The 27,061-nt window shown below is 55.1% G+C and overlaps 1 protein-coding gene across 2 annotated transcripts; it reads right to left on the bottom strand.

Moving 5' to 3' along the window:
• Positions 1–258: 258 nt before the first annotated feature.
• Positions 259–27,061, bottom strand: LOC105191455 (protein embryonic gonad). 2 transcript variants are annotated; one of them, XM_011154878.2, is made up of 4 exons: positions 26,803–27,061; positions 18,564–18,782; positions 16,812–16,889; positions 259–1,870 (listed from the first exon to the last, which is right to left on the bottom strand). In XM_011154878.2, the coding sequence occupies exons 2-4, from the start codon at positions 18,666–18,668 to the stop codon at positions 680–682; spliced, it is 1,374 nt and encodes a 457-aa protein (XP_011153180.1). In that variant the 5' UTR covers positions 18,669–18,782; positions 26,803–27,061; the 3' UTR covers positions 259–679. The 2 variants fall into 2 exon arrangements, with proteins under 2 accessions (XP_011153180.1, XP_011153188.1); XM_011154886.3 differs by lacking the exon at positions 26,803–27,061 and adding an exon at positions 17,426–17,695 and having other exon boundaries at positions 18,564–18,693.

Here is a 27,061-nt window from a genome sequence, read left to right as displayed (position 1 = left end):
CGCAGAGACGAAGCCCCGTACGGAATTGGGATGTATCCGTCGAGTCGCCGTGTGCGACTAGTTTATCCTTTTTTTTTTTTATTTTAACACTGAATTTATTTGTTATTCACTTAGTTATATAGACTTATGTATGTATAGATGCTTAGTTACAGAGGCCGTTATGTAGACTCATATATGTAGCGTGTGTGTGTGTGTGTGTGTGTGTGTGTGTGTGTGTGTGTGTGTGTGTGTGTGTGTGTGTGTGTGTGTGTGTGTGTGTGTGTGTGCGCGCGCGCGCGTGTGCATTTATGTGTGCATGACGATATATTTATAACTAATTATATAAATATATTAGATTAAGGCACTTCTCGCTACTGGCCGATGCATTCGCGACACATGTATATACATATTCGCGATACATATGTACGAAGAGGCGCTCTGCACAACGTCGATCAATCCAATGCACAATGTCCGTGTCACTGCCAGGTGTCTGTATTCTCGTCTCACTCGTCACCGATTTGCCACTATCACAAATTACCAATCGATTACCATCAGTATAGTACGTCTATCCAAATTCCCGAACTCGTTCGCGTCTGCGGACACACGTAGTCGGCGAGACCTTGATCCACCGTGCGTGCGTGCGTGCCCGGCGCCAACATCAACAACAAGTCAACTTGCCTGCCGAGGCTCAGGCATCCTTTCATCGTATCGTCAGGTCGAGAGGCGTGCAGGACCTCTGCTCGTCGTCGTTGGCCGTCTCGCTGGAGCTTTTGCTGCCCCGTATGCTCAGGTCTATCGGCTCGCTCTGTTCGTCGGCGAGGCGACCCGGGTTAGGACTAATCTGAAGACGATCACCACCCGCCAAGCTGTTCTGCGAGGTGGTCGGGGTGGCGGCAGCCGGCGCCGGGGACAGTCTACCCTCGCAAGTCGCAGAATTGAAGGTCGTGTGAATCATATCATGGTTCACACGCCCTTCGATTCTGCACACGACCCTAGTGTTAACCGGGATCCTGAGCGATATCTCATGGTCCGACGAGTACGGCGAGTTGATGCGGTTGAGTCGCTCCGAGCTGCTTCTCAGCTCGGTGTCGCGCATGCCGTCGTCCTCGGAGCTGCCCGAGCTGGACTCGCTGACGGAGTCGAATCTCCTGTATTGTTCTGCGTATCTTCTCTGCCTGATGTCGCTCAATATCTCGGTGTGCCGCTTGGATACTAGGGACCTCGGTACCATCGTCGCCGGCACGCTCACGATGCTGCCGAGCGAAGAGCTGATGGTCGCGACGTTGGACCGGATGGAGCTCAGCGGCGAAGAAGAGGTCGTCGAAGCGTTCTCCTCCGGCAGAACGTTCCTCCTGGAGGCCGCGTAGTCCTCCGCGGCCGCGGCCGCGGCTGCTTCCCGGTGCGACCCGACCTCTCCCCAGCCGCGCAGCCGGCTCGAAAGCTGCTCCTCCGTAGTGTCTTCCTCGTCGGAGCCGGTAATCGACCGCCGACACTCCTGCTCGCGAGTCAGCATCGCGAGGCTCGCGAACCGAGACTGCACCTGCTGCGCCAGCTCCTGGTTGGGCGACGACACTTCCACCCGGTTGTCACTGTGTTGATTGTTCTCGTGCTGCCGCAGCAAACTCGTCAGGTAGTTGGACGAATACGGCGCTGCGGCGCTCGCCGCCAACGCCAGGTTCTGGCTGCTCTGCTCCGCCAGCAGGCAATGGATCTTGAACCAATTGGAGCGACGGCCGTAGCGCGAGCTGGACTTGGACATGCCGACGAGGATGCACTTTCGCAGGCGGCAGGACTTGCAGGTGGTGCGGTTCTTCTTGTTGATGACGCACTTGTTGCCGTTCTTGCAGTCGGCGATGTTACCGGCGTTGTTGTACGTGCGGCCGAAGAATGACTGCAACAGGCAAGCGGAAGAAAAGCTCTCGTTAGGTCCTGGCTGTGCTTTCTCTCTCTCTCTTAGCGAGCGTTCGAGCGAGACACCTTCGAATGGGACATCGAGGAAAGAGCGTCCGCTCGAGTGATGCTTGTAACTAGAATAATAAACAGCGACGACACATTGCGACTGTTTGTTCGTTCGAGCGCCGGCAAGATGACTAATAATCTCTCTCTCTCTCTCTCTCTCTCTCTCTCTCTCTCTCTCTCTCTCTCTCCCTCTCTCTCTCTCTCTCTCTCTCTCTCTCCCTCTCTCTCTCTCTCCCTCTCTCTCTCTCTCTCTCTCCCTCTCTCTCCCTCTCTCTCTCTCTCTCTCTCTCTCTCTCTCTCTCTCTCTGTCTCTCTCGGTGCACTCCAAAGGTGGATTCTCGTTCGCGCGCGACCCGACCTCGTGCCATTGCAACCCGCACGACGAGATTAAGGATTCGCTGACGCATCCGCGGAAATTAGCGCGCGCTTAACTGATCGCTCGTTAGACTGATCTACAAACGTGCGCGCGCGCGCGCGCGTTTTTGTCGTCTTCGGCATTTCGCAAGGATCTCGCGTTACGAACGACGATCAAGTCAAGTGCCCCTCGCGCGGTCTCGCGGCCCGACCTTTCGACCCCGACGCGTCCAAGAGTCGCGGCGCGGCTCATCCATATAAATTAATCGGATTATCGAGACACACGGAGCATTATCGCGATAGAGGGCCGCGCGGTACTTTCGCGCCGGATATTACCAGATACGTCCGCGACCGCGCGGAGAAATCTCCATATGACCGAACCATATAAAGGGTCGACGGTCGGTGCCCGTGTAAGCCACGCGCGTTTCTACCGGATTAAACGTCAGGGTTTAATGTTACGCGCGTCACGTGAATTAGCATGCCTGCGCCTAGAAGAGAGGCGTGCGAGACGGAGGGGGAGGGGGCGAGCGGGAAGAGGCTGCGAGCGAGCGAGCGAGCAAAGGGCGAAGGGAGCGCAAAGACGCGACGACGACTAGGGGCAGAAGAAGGCGGTGGTGCAGGAGGAGGGGGTGGAGAAGAAGAAGAAGAAAGAGGAGGAGGAGGAGGAGATAGAGTATATACGTGGCGTGGCCGCTCGTAAAGTTAAACGCCTGTCGGCCGACGATAAAACTGCCCGGAGAAGACCCGCTGCTTCGAAAGGCGCGCGCGGTCTCGCTCGCACGGTCATCGAGCACTAATTTACGACACAGCTTTGCAGTCTTTCGCCGCTCGCACCCTCCGGAAATTTCGAGGGAGAGTGAGAAAGAGAGAGAGAGAGAGAGAGAGAGAGAGAGAGAGAGAGAGAGACGGAGAAAGAGGGAGAGAAAAAGACGCCGCGCAACGAGTCGCGTCGATCGGTTAAGCTTCCGTATTCGGGAGAAACTTCCCTTTCGATCAGCGACGACAAAACTCGCGAGCGCGATTCCGTCCCTCCTCGCCCTCCGAACCGTCTCCTCTCCGCCGCCGGTCCTTTTGTCGGTTTTCCTCCGCGGCGTGGGTCGAGCCGCGGAGGACATCTAGCCTCTCGTGGGGCGATTCTTCTTTAAGATTGAGCATAATCATGCCTCGTTAAAGCGCAGTTACCGCATGCGCCTCTCGCGTGCGGGAGGAGGGGGGGGATGGGGGGAGGGAGAGAGCGAGAGCGATATACAGGTGCTACGCGCGTTCGGACTGTTACGAGATCGCGCGGGATCTACGCAACTTGGCGTATCCGCGTTCTCACGCTTCCCCGCTTTGCCGCTACGATATTACGTCATGATCGATTAGCGCGCTCGTGCGTGTTGCGGAACAGGAGCGGAAGGTGAGGAGGCGGAGGAGTGACGCGAGCCGCAGAGAGCGCGTCGCACGCGACCACGTGGTCCTCGTCGCCAACTGCGAGAGAGGGTCTCCTCGGTCGGGTCGGAAGCCACGTGGGCGGGCGAAATGCCGAAAACTCGCACATCGACACGAGCGACGATGAGGTGTCCGCGAGCGTGACGGCGCTCTTCGAGGTGTATCTCTTTCCGGCTTCCGGAGCTGCCTGATTCACCTGATATGAATCACTCGACGAGCGTTCTCCGAAAACGGAGAAACCGGATCAGAGCCGCGCAGAGTTCGAGCGTCCGGCTGGACGTTGGACCGCTAATTGTCGTGATTACTGGCGGTTATTACAGGCGGATGAGAATGGACGCGTTAATTGTCGAAGCGGACGATGACTATATACCGGCTTGGGTCTCCAAACTCACTTCGCGACTGCGCGAAGGGGGTTGCCATTGGCGAACGATCGACGGCTTCCGCTTCGCAGATGCTCCGAGACGGCACCGAGGACACGCAGGAGACGTCTTCGCGTCTCCGTAGCCTCTGCGCCGCCATCTTGCCGCGGCGGCGATCGCACGCTAATCGCAACGCTAACACGAGCCAGTGTGAAATCGACCTGCGAGCATCACGCACGTTCGCGGCGTTCGCGAGCGTGTCAGGGAGATATCGGCGATTCACGTTCAGCGCGATCGATCGGTATGTCGCGGACGTGGCGCGCGCGCGCGCGCGCGCGTGTAATTGATCCGGACGGCGCGCCACTGCCATAACGGGCCCTGAAATCGGCCCGGGACTGGGAAAAGTGGCGACGTTCTTAAAGCGCCGCGGATGACTTTGTCTTTCGCGGGAACAGCAGCGATTGCATCGCAGGTCGCCCGGCCCAGCCCGGCGCGGCGCGGCGCGGCGGTTGAGCGCGCTCACTCGGTCAGTCAACACGAGCGACACTCGGACAATCCCGGCGAAGGGGGGGACAACGGGATTCGCGGGGGTTACGTAACACCGTCGTGCGCGCGCGCGTGTGAGCGCTCGGCTTTTCAAGTTTTTGCACAGTTCCTTGTCCGCTCGGTCGTTGGACGCAGCCGCGTACGTACGCATACGGGCAGACCATCGGTCTCAGGGATCAGCACGACGACGACGACGACGACGACGACGACGACGACGACGGTGACGTCGGCGATAACAACAACAACAACAACAACAACGGCGAAGCAACCGGTCGCGGTCCGCGGAGAACCGCGCTGAAACGCGCGCCATTTAGGGACGCGTGCGAGAGACGCTGAGATTATTTGAAATCGGACGGCACGCCCGGAATCCCGCATCGATTTGTAACGCCATAAAGGCGACGCGGTGAAATCGTCGTCCGTGATCGTGAAAAGGAGAGCGAAAAGTGTCGGCTCCGTGAGAACCAGCCAGTCGTGTCGAAAACGCGCGTCCTCGTCGTCGTCGAGCTTGGAGCGGTCCCCGAAATTACACGATAATTATGATTATTAGCGCAAATAGGGGGGGAAGCTGTCGTACTTGATGAGGTATAGACGGAAAGAGATAGATGGATCAGGTTGACATAAGAAAAATTAAAATATGCGTGAATTATGAAGAACATGAGAAAACACAATAAAATAAAAGCGAAAAGAGGACACAGATAAAGGCAGATAATGTGAAATCGCGAGAAACGTACAGCAAAGCGCAAGGATTGAAAATTAACACGCCAGGTTACGCGAATCATTTACGAATGTAAGTACACAGCAAGTTCAGCGCATACACGCTACGAAAAATGTATTGATAATTGTAACAACAAAATAATTTGGTTAAAGTATGCTCAACAAAACTGTTTAGTTCCTGTAAACAAATATCTTGTTTGATTACGGTTTGTTCGTATAACGTAATACTTTTGTTGCAGCAACCAAAAAGCTTCAACCATATGAATTTTGTCAAAAATACTATAATTTTTTCTTAATATATAAAATCTAAATTTTAGTACACAGAAAGACAAGAATAGTATCCATTGGGCATTTATTTTAGTTTATGTAAAATAATATTTCGTTATTATGTAATTTTTATGGATAAAATAACTAAAATGCTTATTTTTTATATATGCTTAATTTTTACATATGAAGTCTAAGAACAACATCATTTGGTCCAGAGAACAAAGCAGAAAAATATATTTAGTTGAGACAACTAAATATTTTGTTATACGAAACAAGATATTTGGTTGCTATTAAAAAATGCCTCAACCAAACAGTTTTGTTAGAGATACTAAATTTTTTTCCTAGTGCAGGAGTCTGCGCGGTAAATGGTTTCTTCCGCTTCAAGAAAATGATTATACAGTCGATGTTTAAATTCAGCATACGACGTCAGATCGACTAATTCGCTTGATAAGGAATTCCAAAGTAGACCGCCTGCACCGTAAAAGAAAGAGAGAGAGAGAGAGAGAGAGAGAGAGAGAGAGAGAGAGAGAGAGAGAGGGAGAGAGGGGGAGAGAGGGGAGAGAGAGAAGGAGAGAGAGAGAGAGAGAGAGAGAGAGAGAGAGAGAGAGAGAGAGAGAGAGAGAGAGAGAGAGAGAGAGAGAGAGAGAGAGAGAGAGAGAGAGAGAGAGAGAGAGAGAGAGGAAGAGCGCGCGCTGGGAATCGGCCGAGTGGTCTGCGACGACGCGTTTCTCCGGCGCGCGATGATGATGAGAATGTGACGGTGACGCGCGACGTCCGATAAGTCGATCAACGTGCCCGACGCGCGACGATAATTCGCCCCACGGGAGAGACGCGAGGCGTCCTCGCGCGCGTGAGGAGAATCGACCGGGAGCAGCTCGCGTTATCTGACCCGCCAAATGCAACGCGGGGCAAATCTTCGCTTTTCCGCGTGATCCGTCGACTCCGTCACCGGTCGCCCCGACGGTACCGCGAATGAGTCCCATCCGCCGCGAAGTCGCGGGTTTCGCGCGACGAGCTAAGTGACTCGGCAAATATACGATTGTCGCTTCGACGCGACGCGACGCGACGCTACGCGACGCTGTGCCTCGCGGAGAGCGCGGTTCGACCGAGGAAACTTTTCGGCTCGTCGGCCAATTGTTGGCGACCCGCTAAGAAATTCGACCGTCTGCGCTGAGGCGGTAGAAGGGCAAGAGAAGAGACGGGCCCGTCGCTCCGACGGAAATTTATTGTTCATTTTCTCGAGGGCACATGCCCATTATTCCCGTCATGCGAACGGTCGCTAAGCTGATTTCCCTAAACAAACATACGGTCCCACGCTACACAGTACACGAAAACGTAATCGGCGCGATAGTCACGCTACTTCCTAAAGGGAGACGATTATCCGCGAACGTGAACGACCCGCGGGGAAAAAAGACGAAAATTACTTTTGGAAGGAGAAGAAAAGGAAGAAGAGGAAGAAGAAGAAGAAGAAGAAGAAGAAGAAGAGTAAGCAGCAGCGCCGGCAACAGGAGGAGGAAGAGGAGGAGGAGGAGAAACGGAGGCTGCGGCATTACCGGATTTCTCGTAAACGTTTTACGAGAAAGTCCGCGGCGCATCTCGCATGGGATTCGGCGTGCAGCATCCGTCGTGCACGAATCCGAGGTCACGGCATGAACGCGTGACACGGGGGGAGTGGGATGGGGTTGTTAGGTGCGTTGTTATATACTATGTACGTGTGTGTGCGTTTATGCAAGTGGAGGTGGAAGAAAGGATGCGCGGAGAAAAATGGAAGGAGAGAAAAGGAAAGAGAGAGAGAGAGAGAGAGAGAGAGAGAGAGAGAGAGAGAGAGAGAGAGAGACCAAGAGTCGAGACAGTCGACACGGCCACACCGCGACTCCAATAGCATCGCTGGCATAGCTGGACAGGCCATTTCACATTCCCACGTCCTTAATATAGATTGTTGATAGGCGCGAGCGAACGAGCGAGACGGGACGAGCGGGAATATACATAATGGTACCGACGACGACGGCGGCGGCGGCGGCGGCAGCGGCAGCGGCGGCGGCGGCAGAGGCGAAGGCGGCCGAGGAAGAAGGACAGGCATATGTTCACAGGGTCACGGCGCGGGGCGCGGTGCGGCGCGAAGAGGTAAAGGTACGGGAAGAAATGGACCGAGAGAGGCTTAGAGATGCGCGCATGAGTGCGACGAGGACGAGGCGTCGCGTTACGCCGCGCCGCCGCGGGTGTGACGGAGAAAGGCGCGCACGGTGATGCTTGCGGCACAGGTGCCTCGGATTCCGTGTGCCGAGGGGGCAGCGGGACGTGGGGGACGCCGACATGGACGGGACAGAGAGAGAGAGAGAGAGAGAGAGAGAGAGAGAGAGGAGGCGGAGGAGAGAAAAGTTCACGAAGCCGTGCTGCGGCGACACGGCTGCCAGCTTCGCGGCGGTGGTCGCGATTATGCCGCGCGGAATCGACCGCGCGACTCCTCCTCGCGACTCTGACACGCGCATGAAAGATCGATTCCACGTTTCGCGTTAGATCAACATTTCAAAAGCCGAAATTTACTCCGTCGTCCGTGGCAGTCGTCGTGCCCGGACTAGCTTTACATTTTTCACGGCGCCCGCCGTGCTTTCCAACGCGTCCGGCAGCACGTTACCGTCAGAGTTGACAAATGTCTCGACGAACCCTCGGCGAGCACCCTTTCTCCCGAATTTCAGGGAGTTATGGGTCCTATGCGAGTGGCCCTGATCTGTTGGATCGTCGTCGTCGTCGTCGTCGTCGTGGGCCACCGCGATCGCAAACTACAATCACACACGACGCGGCGCGTCATCGCGACCTCCACATCCTCCTCTCATCCTGCCGTCGTCTCTCCCGCTGCTCCCCGCACCTCGCGCGGTCCGGTCATCCTTCGCCCGTGTTTCCTCGCTCGCTACTCGCTGGCTTTCCCAGATGAGGATGACGCGGTCTGCCGTGAGAGCCGGCGATCTGGATTTCGCGTCCTGGTACTACGTGGCACTCGACTTGGCGCGCGCGCGCGGTCGCGCGCTAATAATAATCGATTACACAGCGTCAGTCGCGCGGCGTTTCCGCCACGTGACGCGCGCCGCGACACCCGTCCCGATGGTTTTCCTCTCTTTCCCGGCAGAGTTGCCCCACGACTTGCATCGCCGACCGATTCCGGCTGGAGTTTACGCAGTCCTCCAGGAAAGAACCTTACCGCGCGCGCGCGCGCGAGCGCGTGTTCCGCGTAAAAAACGTATCTAGATCCGTCTGGCTATTTTTAATCGCACGTACGCCGCGAGCATATCCGCCTTCGTCTTACGCGACGTTACGCGGATAATTGTGCATCCTCGCGATTACGTAGGCGCGTCGCAATGGATGGACGGCCGGCTGCTGGTCGGCCGGTCGGTCGGGCGCGAGTCGCCGCGATCCGCTTCATTACACGGAATCCATACGATGACTTCGAGATAAGTCCAATTTGTCCGCGTCCGCTAATGAAATGCACCTGCGAGGCGCAGCGCGACGTAACGAAATTCAAACACGACGCTGACAGACGTTTGTTTTTAACCTGGAGCTGACGCTACTCACACACACACACACACACACACACACACATACACACGTGTACTCGCAATAATCGCGTTGCGCTTGCTACGAGCGACGACGACGAGCACTTTGGGTTGGCAAAGTCTGCGCAAAATTCGGAGCCCTTCGCTATGAGCTTTACCGACATATTTCCCTCTCCCCGCCCCCTCCCGCGTTACAGAGAGTCTAGCCGTAGAGATTTCAGTAATCGAGAAGAATGTCTCGCGGATCGCTGAGCGACGGCGAACGACGCGAACTTTTGGCGCGACTCCAGGGAATCCAGCGAAACGAGATCGTTCGCTCGGAGACCGCGAATGAGACGAAGAACGATGAGCGGAGCACGTGCTGACGTCATTCGACGTCGCAGACCTTGGAGAGCCCCGTGTAGCACTCCGCATACTTATTCAGAACAGGCAGCACTCTCGTTTTCGTCTCGAGTGACTCCCGATCGAGCCGAACGATCGGTCGTTCTTGATGAATAACGGCCGATCGCTAGAAAAGATGACGATGATAATTCGATAGCGATCGATATTTCCTGATATTTCGGCGAGTTTTCGGAACTTGCGAGACAACGTGTGTGTCGCCGATCGGTTGATAAGAAACATTCGCACGGCGCCACTGTGGGATGTTTGGCCTGAAGAACTGGGCAAAAGTCAATTTTCTTAAAATCATTCCTGCTCCACATGAGCGACTGTCTTAGACAGTTGAATATCTGTGGAATAATGGACCGCTATGCTTCTATTAGTCCGCGATAACGTGAAGCGTTTTCGTTAGTCAGGATCTGGACGTTATTCGTATTGCACGTATAAATTCTCAGCGTTTTATAACACACGGTCTTCGATCAGAATTTTGAGGTTCTTAGAAGTGGCAGTGCCAAATTTTTCGTTACGGATTGCTTCGAGAAAGATATGAAGAAATGTTTCAGACTATATCTATTTACAATCGAATTCTTTTTCACGTGGATATACGATTTTGAAAATAGCATTCAATAACGTATCTTTTTGCGTTCTCGATGTCAAACTCGAAAGATTTAGTTATACTTCAGGGTCTATCCCTGTTACGTTTCTTGGGTGAAATGAAAAAGCAATCTCTCTGGATAAAATATCAGAAAGAATTAGCCGCGGGAAACCGCGGATTTAGCAATTACTTTTGTTCCCCTAAACGTAAATTAGGTTTTGTCCAAAGGTTATTCAGACATGAAGTTTCCTTTTTTGTAATATGAACATATAATCAACAGACTTTTACCAAGTTCTGACCCGTGAACAAACAAATATGAGACCCGTACCAAGAAAAAAATCTAAACCATTTTTAAAGGAAACATTGGATATGGTTCTTCTCACTGACTCCACACCGAGAAGAGGAGATATTTCAATAGACGAAAATGATGTTGATTCTGAAGATGGTATATACTCATTGAAGAAATTTGGAGTTTGTCTATTGAGTACTTATTGATGTGTAATATTGTGCTTTCTTAATTATTAAAATTTTTCTACGTATACATTTGCACTTTATCTCATGAAAAACTTATACAAAATCTTTATAACGATCATATATATAATTAGTACGAGGGCAGTCTGAAAAGTTCTTGACCTGACACATACATGGCATTAGAAACTGTTAAACTATAATTGTATTGGAAAGTGGCATCCTGATATAATAAACCCATGTAAAATTTTAGTCGATCTGTCAAATCATTCGAGTGGTAGCACCAGTTGAAAAAGCTTTGTGCAAGATGGATGCCGCATTTGCTAACAATTGATCAAAAACGCATTCGAATGCATATTTCTCAAGCGTGTTTGGATCGTCTTAAGCAAAATAAAATGCGATTTCAAGCGTCGTTTCATAACTATTGATGAAACTTGGACCCATCACTATACACCAGAGCGAAAAGAATCTTTCGGAATCACACTTTAACGGTGGTATTGAATTACTGGAAACACGTTGGAAGAAATGTATCGAAGTTTCAGGAGATTATATTGAAAAATAAAACATATTTCGCGGCAAAAAAAATTTTCTTTCATTGTTAGGCCGACAACTTTTCAGACTGCCCCCGTAGCACGTTTCAAGCCGAAATTCGTCAAAAAATAATTTTGGCCAGTTTTTTTATACAAACATCCCACTATGCGGGGCGCTTCAATATCCAAACCACCGAGCTATCAAAGAGCGTGAACATCCGATCGCTGTGAACGCTCAAATGGATATTGCCTTCGCGCGTAACGCACTTCCTCAAAAAATACCGTCGTTTATCGCTCCGGTAGAAACAGAGCACGCGTTGATCGCGCGTCGCGCGGCAGACATGAAACGAGAGAGCAAAGTAGCGCGGAAATCGGCTCGCGATCGCGCGCGATCACCCACGTGCCGATCCTGCACTCGTCCTGCTGAACGAAGCTCGCGAGACGCTATTCTCAGTCAACGTGCGAGACGAGTGCGTTTCGCAATCGCGATCGCCTGCGGAGCCCCGACGACTTCGGACACGTCGACTCGTTCTCGCGCGCGCTCGCGGGGCATTTGAGTTTATCACGTGTGACACAAAACGCTTCCACGTCCTACGGTATCGCGCCGATTGAATTGCAGATAGCCGCGCGAGAGCGCGAGCGCGACAGTTCCTAACTACAGAAACAATGGCCGGCGGTTTATTGTATGCTGATTTTCTCTCGCGATTTTGAAAGTCCGTTTCTCAGCGCAGACAAGGGAAGAGAGACAGAGAGAGAGAGAGAGAGAGAGAGAGAGAGGGAGAGGGGGGGGGTGCGCGAGCGTGAGGCACGCGCCGCAATAAAATTTAATAAACCGGTATCCGCGGGGCGCGCACACCGCCGCGCCGCTTTTCACCGCCTCGCGCGTTCACGGCAAAGCGTGATACATCGCGCGTGCGCGCGCTTGACATGATAATTACACCTATATTCGACGCCCGACGTATCGCCGCTCGCGCCAAATTTCCGCGAACAATGCGTCGAGCACGAAGAGCGACCGCGACGAGCGGGATCCACGGAGCCGCGCGCGTCCGCTGCATGCTAAATATTCCTCGTCAAGGGCGCGCCGTCTGCGGCAAGAGCGCGCGATGCGATGCGATCGCGCACAAGCGTGAATTGGGCCGCATGAGCGAGAGCGGCGCCGGTTATTTAGCTCGCGCGATCGTATCGACCCTTTGCGCGATGCCGATGCCGGCCGGTGGTTCCCCTCAGCGTTCGCCGCGCCGCGGCGTTACCGTTTGAATCTTAAACGTTTCAATAGCAGCTCGCGGCGCTCCCCGAGAATGTGCGCGAGGAGACGGACGAGCGGAGGAGGGAATATACGCGAAATGTTTGCGAATAAAATTCGACATAAATTTCGAAGCCAGACGCGTCGAATGAAATATAAGAGTACCCTCTTTTTTTTTTCTCTCTTTCTTTTTTAATAAACGAGCGACTCGCGGACAGGCGGACTCGACCTGCGACGAGCGACGACGACAATTGTGGAAATGGCGATTTCTCAAGCGCCGGTTGTCGGCGGCGGCGGCGGCGGCGGCGGCGGCGGCGGCAGCTCTGCGCGTAACGTCGCCGGATCGACAGATCCTTTCATAGATCGCGATTTATCGGCTCGTAAAGCGCGCGTAAAATTGCCGTCGCCGTGCGGTTTGGCCCACATACGCGCACTCCCTCCCGCCGCCCGGTCGTAAATCGCCGCTTTATACGATCGAAGCGCGGTGCGGCGGTTCGCGGTTTCCTCCTCGAGTGCGCGTTTCGACCGTTCTCGCCGGGCCGAGGCGAGCTGTCGCGACACGGTAAGAATAAGTCGCGGACGCGGTTGCGCGAGAAGCGAATCGCGCACCGCCACTCCAAATCGGTCTCCGTCGATTTTTCCGCCAGTCCCGTTTCGGTCGCGCGCTGACTTTCGCCGCGCGACGTTATCGAGCCGCGATCCAGAATAGAGGATTTATAGACCAGGCGGTATTTAAGACCGGTAAGTGCCTCCGACGATACGCGACGATTCGCGATCGTCCACTCCGCGGCCGATCGCGCGCACTCGAGTCGACTTGAATCGATCGCGCGACGGCGCTAAGCTCCGCGGCCGCTCTTTGCGCGCGCGCGCGCGCGGTCCCTCTGTCCGCCGCTATCTCTGTTTCGCGGCGGCCGGTATTTAAATGGTCGGCAATTAGGCGACGTAATAGCCGCAGTTAAGCGGCCCGTCGCGCTTCCATGAAGCCGCCGAGAGAGCCGATCCCGTCTCGCGAGCGCACGCACGCATGCGAGACGCTCGAGAGCTAGAGAGAGAGAGAGAGAGAGGAGAGCCCGCGAACTCTACTTTGCGGATTCTTGCCGTGTGTTAACACGCGCCACCTTATGCTCGGCTTAATGTCACTTTATGAGAGAGCTAATTGTGCCGGAGAAAGAGAGAGAGAGAGAGAGAGAGAGAGATATCGCGCGCGGAGATTGGGTCTATAATCGCGTTTACGGCGCTCTTAATGCGAGCGCGCACTACGTCCTTTTATCACGGTTTCACCCCGATCTTCTCCCCCCTCGCCCCGTCCTCCTCTCATTTTTCTTGTGCCGTACGTGGATGGTTCGTTTCATCGTTATTTCTTGTTTCTTTATTACAGAAGGTGTCGCGAAAATAAGTTCCGCGATTTCCTGCGAGAAATCTGCTTGCTCCCGCGCCTTGTAAAGGCGCAGCTCCGACTTGGCTCGGGAAATTCGACGTTTGGGTATCACGCTCGCGCCGACACGCAGCATTATCTCTTGCGAAGTCGCGGGAGTTCTGCACGAGCCGCTACGAGGCTCGACGAGCGACAGGATTGCGACAAAAGGAGAAGGCGCGCTCGCGCGCGCGCGCTTCTCTCTCGGCGGTGACACTCGAGGACACGCGGCGGACCTACCTGATCGGCGGTGTCTAAAGGGCGTTGAGCCGATATATATCGCGGTGCGCGAGCCGAGCCGACACGCTCGGCGAGCACGGAAAAGGGAAAATCCAAACTGGTCGCTTAATCTGTCGTTCGTGACGAGACTCCGACTCGCGCGCGGCTCAGCGCGGCGAGCGCGGCTGAGAAATCGAGCTTGGCCGACGCGGGGACGATCTTCAGCACGCTGTTCCTCGAGCGTTATCTCCTTCGTCGTCGTCGTCGTCGTCGGGTCGTCCAAGTCGTGTTAATCATTTCGAGGCTCACCGTTTCATTCGATCGCGTCGGTAACACAACAACCTTGCCAATTCGGCGAGGAGAAGAATCGCCACGCTCGCGCGGCGATTTCACCGCTCGAGGGACGATTTCTATGCACCGCGCGTGTGCACCGTTGACTCCGCGAAGCGTTTCATCCTCTTCCGTTCGCGCCGCCGGAAGCCGTTGTTACCGCCTAAGTGTCTTTTCGAATCGCCGCGCCGGAAGGGCCCGGCGGATTCCCAGCGCCCGAGTGGTCTCGGTGGGACGCAAGAAGAGGACGAGGAGGAAGCGAGATCGAGCGAGACGCTCGAGCGTGTCGCGCGACTCGGACGCGTGGAAAGTGGGGTCCTCCGCTCCTATTTCGGTCGAGAACGCGACGACAGCCTTTGTGCCCGACTGCTCTGTCCCCGATCGCTCGTCGACGAGGAGGTTTCGAGACTCCGAGAGGCCGAGCCCTCATTGTCGAACGATGAGTAACTCTGGTCCCCCGTGTCACGCGCTTCCGCGGAGCGCGCGCGCGCGCTCGGAGGAGAGAGGCGAGAAGAGCCGAAAAAGTTCTCGCGATGTCGGCCGCGCATTATGCGAGGCCCCAAAAAACAATGGCATTTGCATCATAAGCGAACGCGACGCGTTTCTGCCCGCTTGACCCGAATCTCTCGTTCTCCGCCGCCGCGCCGCCGCTGCCGCCTCCCTCACCTTGTCACCTAACGAGCGAGCGAGAATCTGCAAATTGGCGCACCGCATCCTTTACGGAACGACAGACGCGCGAGACAGGAGTGCGAGACCGCGGGGCAGCAGAGAGAGAGAGAGAGAGAGAGAGAGAGGGAAGAAGGGCAAGAAGACTCAGATCGCGGATCGTTTGCGTTGATATTCATATGCGACGCGTCGATTTCGGACCTGCCTCGCTTTTGGCAACAGAACCATCTGCCTTAATGAGGCCCAATTACTATCGGATGGGTCACTTGGTACGCGGTACCGATATTCCACGGTGTAGCGCGCGTTAGTGGGACGAGAGGACGAGAGCGAGGGTCAACACCCCGCAAAGCACCTAAGCGCGGCCTAACGAGACCCGATCGGCCGCCGTATCGACGTCGTCGTCGTCGTCCTTGTCGTTTGTCGGTACGCCGAGCGCGCACTTACGCACGCACGCACACGTCCCGGCGCACGTGCGCAACCCGGAATCCACCTGTTGAATATTACTCGCTACCCATGGCGATCCTCGCGCGACCAACACGCGGAAGCGGCTCGCGATCGAAACGAGACCCCCCTCCCTCCACCCCCTATTCAGCGTCGTGCTTTCTGTAGTGCGCTCGCGCGTTTGTCCCGCGTTTGTCCCGAGAAAGCGACGTGTCCATTTTTTCGGGATAAGAATCCTTCCTCCGGAGGACGTAGTTTCGCGAGAGGGAGAGATACCCACCGGCGAGATGTAATTGATTCGTTCACACAAGGAAGGCAAAAAATGGCCGCTTTCCCCCGAATTGAATGCTGCCGGTTTCTCTTTAGCCGCTCTCGCGACGATCCCCGCGAGATCTGAAGGCACGTTTTATCACCTCGTCGGCGCGCGATTATTCTCCAAACGATTCGCCCTCGCCGAGGCGCAGGCATCGCCGAACGGGGACGATCCGGGGGGGATAATCGATTGGTCGTGCTCGTGTCTCTCGTCCACTTACGGATTCGAGCCGAGCTACGAGATTTTTTTCCCGACGGCGCGCGAGCGGGCTCCCTCACCTTTTCTCCACGTATCATACTTTCTCACCTCTTTCGCCGACCGTGACGGCGGCGCGGCGACGCGTCGGGGAAGCCCCACCACGTGCGCCTTTTCGTCGTTCGCCATCCGTCATGGCTTATCAAGTTGCCTCTTCTTTAAACTAGAGTGCGAGAGTGCGCACACGCTGCCGATTCATCGCACCGGCCGGCGCGCGTCGCGATTTTTACGACATCGCGAATTCCACGCAGCAGGCTAATATCGGCTGGGAAACTACTTCCGTGCGTTTCTTGCCTCGCGAGAAGCTCCATTGCCCTCCCGAGAGAGGAAGACAACGCGCCAATAAATCATTGTCCTTCTCTACCTCTCTCTTTCTCTCTCTCTCTCTCTCTCTCTCTCTCTCTGTCTCTCTGTCTCTCTGTCTCCGCTTTCCGCTTCCCGCGCGTCGAAATTGCGCGCTTCCGAGCGGTCTCTCATCGCAGCAGCCAGTGTCCGCCGTTTCTTTCGACCTCCTCGCGCCGATTTTTCGCTCGATCGGCCGCCGCGCGAGCGAGTCTGGTCATTTCAAGTTGTTCTCCAAAGCGCGTGAAATTTGCATCGCGGGTGTTACGTAACTGACGCGCGCGCGACACACGAACACGACGAACGAAACGAGCTTCGAGAGCTCGTTTCGCGCGAATTCACGACGACGTCACCACGCAGAAAAGTTCCGCGATCGCAAAGTCCAGCCGGACCGACAGTTCGCGGGAACTAAAATCTTATCTCTACACGAGCGAGTCATCTCCTCTCTCCTCGCGCTTACCTTGCAACCCTCGCATGTGAAGGCTCCAAAGTGGTAACCCGCCGCCGGCTCACCGCAAACCTTGCACTGTTGGTTCATCTGCAATTATAGAAATTATACAAGTTACTCGAAGAATAAGAGATACGTCAGTCAGTCGGTCCGGCTCATCCTTGGAAGAATAAAGCGCCGCTGCCGACTGGTGGGGAGGCGAGAACCGGTTTCCTACGTTCGCTTCGATTTTTTATTCCTCCCACGATATCTTACGGATACGTTCGAACAGGGTTTGGAGTACGAGAAAAATGCCTACGAGTATGGCGGAACCTCGATTACGCGACGCTAATGACGACGACGAGAAAGATGAGGACGACGGAGGAGCGCGCTCAAGGAATCGTTCTCGCACGCCCTCGATTTCTTTTCTCTCTCTCTCTCTCTCTCTCTCTCCTTCATCCGAATATTTTCCAAGTCCAACACAAACTCGACGCAACGTTCCCGTAAAGCACCGCGATGATATATCGTACAAGAGAGAGAGAGAGAGAGAGAGAGACAGAGAGAGAGAGAGAGAGAGAGAGAGAGAGAGAGAGAGAGAGAGAGAGACAGAGAGAAAGAGAGAGAGAGAGAGAGAACTTTATACGCACACATATATCCTTTCGCTCGGCGTTTTTCGGCTCGGCGAGGACGATTAGATCTTCGGCCACGGGCCGTCTCGAGAGAAATGGATATCCGGGGAATCATTAGGTTCCCTTCTTTCCGAATCTATGTTTCCCCACCCTCTCTTAATGCTCGAATCGAAACCCGTTTGAACCCAGCGGCGCGTCATAAATCAGCGCTATCTATCCGACGAACGGTGCCATCTGCCCCGGGCAGCACGCTGTCGCCGGGGCGAGGAAGCCATTTTTTCGAGTAAACTGGAATAAAATTAGACCACTGATGGCCCCGATAAGGGAGTTACGGCCGGTGTTCCTCTCGTGGTGCGAGTGTTTCGATCATCGAGAATGCGCGCGGTATAAAAATCTCCGATCCGAAATTGATATCGCGGCAGACACGAAGGAGGAGGGGGAGGAGGAGAAGGAGGAGGAGGAGGAGGAGGAGGAGGAAGAAACCGGCCTCTCCTCGGACTTTATGAATCGTCGCTTCACGGGGACGGTCGGTATCTCGCGCGATTGAAAACTCGGCCGGTCGTTCGTAGCGCGCGTGCAACAAAACGATCGGCTTGGATAGGCCAAAATCACGATGCATCTTTTTCCTTGAGAGCGTAAAAACGCGTCTTTATAGCTCATGGGAGAATCGAGGCGAAGGAAGGGGGGGAGAGGGGTGGGGGAAGAACAAGAAACGGAAACAAAGCAAAGGGATTTCAGACGGAGAAAGAAACGGACCACCTGCGGATTCGTCGATTTAATAAGAGTGCAATCCGCGTGCCGCGAGACGATAAACGCGAGACGGGCTTTCCCCGGGGTGGATGTCTCTCTTTTTTCACACGCGAGCTTGCTGCTTGAAGGACGATTCAGAGCGACGATAATCCAGAAGAGTCCGTCGTCGTCGATTCTCCTTGTGTAATTGCGCCGCCGAGGAAAACGGGTCGTCGCTCTGCTCGTCGTGTCGCTCCCGGCGGGCCGGGAGAGCAAACGAGGAGAACGACGAGGAGGACGACGACGAGGAAGAGACACGACGAAAGGGGAACGAGCCAAAGAGGGTCGAGGCCCGCCAGAGGTTCGTTAAGGGTTTCAAGTTTTTTCGCGCGACGTAGCCGCGCTTAAAACGCTTCGAACAACTTACCACTCCTACACGCACAGGCTCCCCCCGCGAAGTGGAAGGCCGGTTGTTGTCACCGTCCCGCTCCTGCGGTAGTCGCGCGTCGCGATTGTTTTCCTCGATCGCCATCCAACGGACCGAACGCTGGTACTTGAAGACAGAGAGACTGCAGTGCGTTTGCTTCCGATAGCGGAGAATGTTACCGCAACTCGGAGCGTGCCGCGTCGATCGCAATGCGCACACCTGAAACACACAAGAGGACGGACCTTGTGACGTGACGGAGTCGACGAGCTGAGACACGAACGTTCCGCTCGGCGAGTCGTCCCGGCGCCAAAAAGATGTCGTGAGATATGCCACAGAGATCCGTGATAACGTCATTCTCATTAATTGCCACCCGTCCAACCGATTAGTCGCCTCAAGTGTCCCCAGCCCGGCGGCACTCGAAGCCGGCAAACGGTGAGATGAAGAGAACAATATAGTCGTAACATAATCGTATGATATAACGAAGGTACGAGCGAGTCTCGAGCAAATCATTTTTCCTCTCTTTCGAAGCCTCCTCTCTAAAATCGACCCACGTGTAGCGGCTTCTTCTCTGAAGACGAGATTTCCTCGCGTTCGAAATATTCCACGTTCAAACGGATCACGAGAACGACCGCTCCTTCCTATATACTCGTAACACACAAATACGGCCGAGAGGGAGAGAGAGAGAGAGAGTCCGAGAATCGGTTGCTCTAAGTGAGCCTAACAGTTCAGGGAGATATAGGGGGGGAGCCTAACACAAAGACAAATAGAGCACACGGGCATATATAACGGATCGCCACCGGATCGCGCTTGCTCTCGCTCGACGAAGGAGCAAGCGAGCGAAGGAACGCAGGAACGGCGAGAGATGTGTATCGCGATACGAAGAAAACAATAAGCGCGAAAGGTCGGGGCGCGAGGCAAAGGTCGAGACGCGAGAGCGTCGGAGGTGGAGCAAAGCCGACGGCGCGGTCGGCAAAAATACCGTCGCCCTAATAACCGAGGGGAACGGAACGCCTCGAAGAGCGGCGTGAGTACACGCCGTGATTTGCAAGAAATCACAGAGCGCACAAGTCAGGCCCGCTCGCGACGGAATCTCTCTCTCTCTCTCTCTTTCTCTCTCTCTCTCTCTCTCGAGTCGTCTTCGAGATATCGCGGCTTTGTCGCGCGCGCGCGCGAATTTCCGAAACGCGGCGAAACGCGGCGCGGCCGAGAGAGAGTCGAACGCGCGAGCACTCCTCCAATCCGCCGGCGCGGCGCGTCGTCGTCGGTGTCGTTGACTCCGACGACGACGGCTTACGAGCGAGCACGCACATAATGGAACGCGCGCTCGGGCAACAGGTGAGGCGGGAGAAGAGTCAACGGAAAGGGGCCCACGAGTTGGCCACTGTAAACACACGGCACCTCGTACCCCAGTTTCCATCAACGGAGTCAATATTTGCCCGGCACCGGGGCGTTAATGAAGTCGATCGCGACGGTCGGCCGTACCTGCTCCAGATTTCGGCTTACGGGGTCACGAGGGTCACGAAGTCGCCGTCGCCGTCGTCGTCGTCGTCGTCGTTGTCGTCGTCATCGACGTTGTCGACTTCGACGGCGACTCGTCGACTCTTCCCGCGTGCACGCTCTCACACGCGCCCGTATACCTGCGGCATATACGGGGGCACATCGCAGTTTACGCGCCATTAAACACGAGTCCCGTGTGACGTTTATCCCTTTATGAGGCTTTTTTCGCCGTGTCGGCAGCGCCGGCAGAGCGCTGCCTTTGTCGTCGTTACCCCTCGCTCACCGTCTCGCAACCCTTTCTCGGGGCCCGCTCGATCGCCCTCCGCGGTAATCGGCCCCCTCAGCCTCCTCTTCTCTCCCCCCTCCCTCCCCCTCCGGCCTCACATCGTCCGGTAATCGACGGCGGAATTCCTGCTCTTTATGCGCGACGCGCGCTCCACGTCGTTCGCGCACTGGCGAGAGGATCTTCGAAACGCGCCTTCGCGCCGGAAGAAGAGAACGCGCGATGCGCGATTTGCACTTTGCGCGATGATGATCTTGAATTGATTGATCGATCAGATTCGATTGTTCGAATCCGTTTGGAAACACGCGACTCGTTGCAGACGCGAAATTATCACGTGCCAGGTGGCACGACTGGACAAAATGCAGGAGATCAACGGCAGCAGCGAGAGCGCGGCGACGAGAGCGCGCGACAAATAGTTTTCTTGAACCTCGAGCGAAGGTTCACAGCAGTTCGGAGTAGTCGCGTCGCAGGAATCGCGATCATAACGGCCGGTAAAAAGCTCGCGATGATTTATATGCGACACGTGCGGCGGAAAAACGGGCGGAAAAAAGGACCGGCGAGGATCGTTCTCGCCCGCTCGTCCGGGGCGTGGAGTAGGGCGGGGGGCGGGGGGAAGGGGGCAGAGCGCGAGTCTGCATTATTCGAGTGGCTGGCGGAGTGAAGTACGTGGAACTAATAAGGAGCGCTGGCTCCGCGCTACCGTTCAGAGAAGGTGGACGATTTCTCGGACTCATTTCTCGAGTGTTTACCTGTCGGAGCGTGCGCGAAGATCCTTCGCGCGTATAATGGTGCTAATTTCGAAGTCGCTCGCGCGATAGAGCCGCGTCTCGCGATGCCGGCGGCGCGGCGGCCGCGGCCGCGGCGACGAGACGGCGAAAGAGATCGCCCGTTACGAGGAATCTAGTTTTACGCGGTAATTTGCGCAACGTGCGCGCGTTACCGCGCCGTAATCACTTTTCCGCGGCCGTTTCTCGCAGGCGCGTCCGTCGTTATAATTCTCCGCGGCAACGAGAGTTGCGCGCGCACACATTAGAAACCGCGAGTTTGCGCGGGCGCGATATAATTAATCGGCGGTGTATTAATTCACATATTTATTACCGCGTTAAGAATGAGCACTTGATTACTGTCCGGGGGCCGGCGTGATGTACGGCCGACGATTTTTCTCGGTACGTTAATGAGTTAATGAATCTACACACGAAAGAACGGGTCGATATATCACCCGAGATACGCAGCGGCGGCGTCGGCGTGCTCGTCGAGCGCACGAAAGTTCCTCGCGCGCGCGCGCGCGCGCTCGACTTCCCCCGGCCGCGTATTCTCGATATTATCGGCGTTTAATTATGCGCCGAGGGATTATACGCGAATAAACGCATACGCCGTGTGTGTATACGGACGACTATTACCGGATTACATCAAATAAACAGGATCTTGCGCGCGAGCGAGCGCGAGGCGAGAGGCGCCGACGACTCTGCGCGAGAAGGGAGATTTCGGCGCGGCGCCGCGATGAAAACTCGCGATCGTCCCGAAGTTTGGCCAAGTCTCCGGGAAGAACTTTGCGAGTGGAAGAACTTTTATTCAACGCCGAGTGACAAACGCTTGTACGGCGAGTATTCTGTACACTATAATCGTCGGCATCGCAATTATGTGTTTTTTTACTTTCAATATTTTGCGACATTTCACGTCCCGCGCGAGAGGACATGTATCCTTGAACGTTGATAGGTTGACGCTACTCGCTCACTCGGTGTGACGATAAAAATTTAAATACTCCTTCGCGAGCGCGAGTGCAATTTTCTCGCGAGAAAGGCAGTCCCGTGAAATACCCGGTCGGGGAATTTCGGAAGAGCTTCGACGGAATGATGCGGGCAACGTGCGCCTTGCGCAATTTGTATTGGCATCGATGCGTTTTTAACGATCCGTTTGATGGATGGTAACCGCTCATTCACGAGCGCGTCGGTCGAATCCTTGAAAAATGATCCTGCGCATCGACGTGCACACATCTCAGCGGGAGTATGTAGAGACGTAGCGATGCACCGATATATACGGGGTGTATCGGAAATAACATACTTCGACGGAGATCTCCGCGAAGCGGGAGCGACGGCTGATGCGAAACGACCGCGTTGAAAACGGACGCGTCATGCTTTGTTAGTCAAACTTTAAAAATATCATCGCGTACAGTCAATCTTTGACATAAAATCACGTAAATTTCACCTCGACCAAGTTTCTCACCGAGTTCTCACATCTCATCCTCGACTCGAAATATCAAATGTCGGCAAACGACGGTGCTCGACGAAATTTTCAGTCGCGCGACTTTTCCTACACCCAGTATATGTCGTTCGCGAGCATATGGCAGGGTGGATGGCGGAGTTCCTTTTCGGTTAATATGTTTTCGCGATCCACAATGCGCCCGGCCGGGAGCCAAAGACAATTAATAACCTTCCGCAGGATCATTTATCGCGACAGTTTAGCCTCGCGTTAGAGAACGAGCTCGTCCTCGAGGCAGCGCGCTCGACGGCCGCAGGTAGCCGCACCGTCGTAGACGACATTGTCTGTCTCCTCGAGCCGTGACCGATCCGATTTTTAACAGTGATTTTCGCCCGCCACTCGAAAAAGAAAGAGAGAAGGAGAAGAGAGAGAGAGAAAGGAGAGTCAATCGAGAACGGTCGCGACCCTCTCGCGCGCTTGTGGGAATCGCGATGGGTGCTCTTCATGGAAGCACCGTGATTCGTTATGCCCGCGTACATGTCCTCGTGCATGCGAATGCGCTGTCCGTGTGCACGTGCAACGTCGAGATAGATAGAGAGAGAGAGAGAGAGAGAGAGAGAGAGAGAGAGAGAGAGAGAGAGAGAGAGAGAGAGAGAGAGAGAGAGAGAGAGAGAGAGAGAGAGAGAGAGAGAGAGAGAGAGAGAGAGCGCGCAGCTGCTCTCGGCGCATGCAGGACTGCGAGGACGCGTCGCGAGCGGCACGTCTCGCAGCGCCGAATGAATACGTAACACCGCGACCGGCGGAACCTGAAGAAAAAAGGAGAGAATCATCCTGGGCAGAGAGGACTCGGCGGAGAAAAATCGGTCGTCTCGCCTCGAATCAGCCCGGTGCCCAGCCGGGTGCCGTGACGCAGAGAGGAAGGGGGGAAGGACTCGCGGAATTTTCCTGGCTACTTTTCGCGCGGGACGCGAGAGCGAGCGACGCTCGGAAGAGGATCGAGAAGTCCTGTATCGCGAACTGTGTCGCTCGTGCGTACGTGCGTCGCGTGCGGCTGTGACTAAGCGGCGATCTACATCCGCCAAATAACGCACCTCGCGTGATCGACGGGACTCTGCACGGTCATTGGAGTCGCGACACGTACGATGATTTATTCATGCAGAATTTCGCTGCATGTCGACACATTGTGCGCGAGCGTTTCTATCACAGTTTTCCTTCCTTACGACGCGCGAGACACAAGGACCGGCCGAATCGCGGCCGACGCGCCGCGCCGGCTACGTCGGCTGAGAGCAGCAAATTTCCGCGTTAATTGCCTCCAGATTCTCAATATCTGTGCCTCGTCTCAGATCTGATCGTAAGATCGTAATCGGCCAATCCGGAGATCCCGAGTCCCCGAGAACGAAAATCGCGCGCGAGACGGCAGCCCTAGACGGAATTCGTTAAACAACCGCGTGCTGTACGAGGATAAGAAGGAGAGGCAGAGGGAAGGAGGGAGGGAAGACGGTTCGCCCGCGAATAAAAGCTCCGGGTTTTATATCGGTCTTCTGCTCCGTCCGAGACGCGCGCGAGAGACCGGTACGCCTCGACGGTGCAATTTAATCTCCCTTTATTTGGCGATTAAGCGCGCCACCATTGATTTATAATCTCATAAAAGGCCGAAGGCACGGCCCTGTAACGACGCCGGCAATATCGCCAACTGAAAGAGCATCTGGAGGAGGCTCTCCCGTGTGTGTGCGCGCGCGCGCGTGCGTGTGCATGCTCGCGTAAGCCGGGCGATATAAACGCAGATTTCCGTCACGAGACGACAACGTCCGAGATCTCGGAAGTATCGGAAGCATTTCCCGCGGGAAACTCGCGTGCGATAACGCGCGGCGCGGCGGAGAGGAAAAATCCATTAGACCACCCGCTCGTCCTTACGCGCGGCGCGATAAGACGATCCAATTGTCCACTCAGCGCGACCGTGCCTCCCGAACGAGATACATCGTCGTGCAAACGGAAGCGAGGTCGAGTGTGGATCGTTGTAGCGCGCAAATCATCGTCGGCCGAACACAAAGAGCGCCGGATTAGATTAGAAAAGTAACGGGTAATTTGCGTGCGCACCGTTAAACGCGCCTTTTGAAAGCCGTACGATCCGGATGAGATAAGGAGCGACATTTCCATGCCCTCGCACGTTTCACTCCAGGCGATCTCTATCTCTCTCTCCCTCTCTCTTCCTCTAGCTCCCCGTCTCTCTCTCTCTCTCTCTCTCTCTCTGAGCTGCGCGGCGTTTCGCGGATATCGCGACGCGAAATATTGTTTAAATGTTTAGCGTAACTAATAAAACTCTCGCCGCGGGACTCGCTGAACTTTCTGAACACGTGAACGCGCTGTATTAATGCGATCGGGGCCGACGACGGCGACGAGAAGTCGGCGAGTCGAGCAAAAAGCGGAGGTGCGAGAGCGGTTTCGCGCATTGAAAAATTTACGACGCGCTTTTTCCCCGGATTAAACGCGACGCGAGGGTCACGTGAGAGGACTGGATCTGCGAACACCGGACTCTCCGGCGAGTATCCCATCTATGTGTCTGGCCGGGGCGATTAGGTCGGGGCCTCGAGGGGGTTCCATTCGAGGGATACGACAAAAAAGATAATACGCGTATTTGTCACGACTCTCGGTGCTGGCCGCGCGACTGTTGTGCGGAAGGTAGCGAAGGCAAGAAGCCGGCAAAAAGGCGTTAAGTCAGATCACGACCCCGTGACGACGACGACGAGCAACCTCGGAAGGGGTTGATATGCAAATGACAGCCGCGCGCGTTCGGCCACGTTCAAAGTCGCTGAAGACCGCTGACTTTCGTCTGTCCCGCAACAATTTCTCAATCGTCCCCGAGCAAAGTTTGCGCGCTTTTTGCAATCGGCTTCTCCTCTCCCGTCGCCCCGTCGAATCCGCGAGCGTTGGATAAATAAATACTCATTGTGTCAACGCTCGCTCCTCGCGCGTGTCTCGCTTTCTCTTCATCCGTCGAAGCGTCCTCCTCATCGAGGCAAACACAATGCTTTTTCCTACCGTTTGATCACAGAAGATGATCCAGAGAGAGTACACGATCGGCCGTCATCGCTCGCGGCTGTTCGCGTGCTGCCGCCGAAATGAAGAAATGCGTCCCTGAGAGCGCGCGTGCACATGCAGCGCGACGAGGAGAGAATCTCGGAGAGGAGAGGTTCTCTCCTCTCTCGCACGGGTATACAAGTGGGTATAACAACCGTATGAAAGGGTAACAAAGGTGGCTGACGCACCGCCGCGGTCGGCGCGGTGAAAGAGAAAGAGGAAGAAAAAAAAAATAGAAAGAAACGGAGCAAACGGCGAGGCGCGGGCACGAAGGGGAGGGGAGGGGAGGGGAGGGGAGGGGAGGGGAGAGGAGAGAGGGCAGCAATAAATATATTTTGACATGGGAGAGTCTCGCCGGCGGTCTCATGCATAATAATTGTAACGGTCGGTCTCTCTCGCACTTGCGGCAACAAATGTATGCATGCTGGCCCAAGTGTCGTCGCCCTGGGGCCCTTTGTGTGTCACAGAATTACGATATAGGCTACATACCAGTAAGCAAATATTATAGCAACAGGCGTCGGGGGACGAGGGGTGACGGTAATGTTTTCATTTGACGCGACTAACCTCGACTAACCGCACACCGAGGACCGAGGACCCCGTTCTCTCCCCCTCTACCCTTTCCTTCCCTCTCCCCTGCTCTCCACCACTCGGACATCTCGAAAGCACAAAAGCCATAAAAGCTAGCTAGGGGCGTGTCGGAGGGACGAGCGTGCCTTTGTCGACGACACGTGGACGAGCGCCAAACAGTACGAGCTCTACATCCGATTTTTGTCCCCGTTCGAGGGAGGGGGCAGTAGGACCATTAAAAATAGAGCAGGTCAATGATATTGGGTCAAGACTAGACGATTAGCGGCTGAGAAAGCTAAATTCCCGTCGCGGGAGAAAAAGGAAAAGTCCCCCAGGCGGCTGCAAAACGACGAAGTGAAGAATTTTATTATAATTTACAAATCTTTACGCGCTCGTTTTGCAGCCTCGCCGCACTCGCGACGGGCGTGCTCGCGTCGCGGAAAGTAAGGAGGAAACAAACGTCGAGCACGTTGTTTCCGCGACAACGCGCGATCTCGCGCGACGAGGATGAGGCGCTGGCCGGAGACTTCAATGCCTGGCGCGCTCGGTGCGCGCCGAGAGATTTAAATGCCCGCAGTGGGCGTCGCGCGCTGTATACTGAACAAGATTACTCACCGTGATTGATGATCGGTGTTCGCGTATCGGCAGCGCGAGTCCGTCGTTTTCCCGTGGAATCACTAAATCGTCTGCGCCGGCAGCAGTCGCCGAAACGAGCACCCGAGTCCGTTGGCACGCATTACACACCGCAAATGACTCGTTCGTGAAACAGTCTACTTGATCGTCTCAATCGTCTGAATTCTCGATCACACACTGACACCGCTCTCTCTCTCTTTCTCTCTCTCTCTCTCTCTCTCTCTCTCTCTCTCTCTCTCTC

This window comes from Harpegnathos saltator, unplaced genomic scaffold (assembly GCF_003227715.2).
Source record: "Harpegnathos saltator strain DR-91 unplaced genomic scaffold, Hsal_v8.6 scaffold18, whole genome shotgun sequence".
In the NCBI taxonomy this organism is placed as follows: domain Eukaryota; kingdom Metazoa; phylum Arthropoda; class Insecta; order Hymenoptera; family Formicidae; genus Harpegnathos; species Harpegnathos saltator.
Note: the sequence above shows the minus strand (reverse complement) of the source record. Positions and strands in the feature narration are given on the sequence as shown.

Bases quoted from the DNA above. Each gene is read 5' to 3' on its own strand.
- LOC105191455 (XM_011154878.2), bottom strand. From the start codon at position 18,668: ATGGCGATCGAGGAAAACAATCGCGACGCGCGACTACCGCAGGAGCGG. The intron at 16,890-18,563 runs GTAAGTTGTTCG...CTATAATTGCAG, and splicing joins AGCCTGTGCGTGTAGGAGTG to ATGAACCAACAGTGCAAGGT. The intron at 1,871-16,811 runs GTAAGCGCGAGG...TGCCTGTTGCAG, and splicing joins TCACATGCGAGGGTTGCAAG to TCATTCTTCGGCCGCACGTA.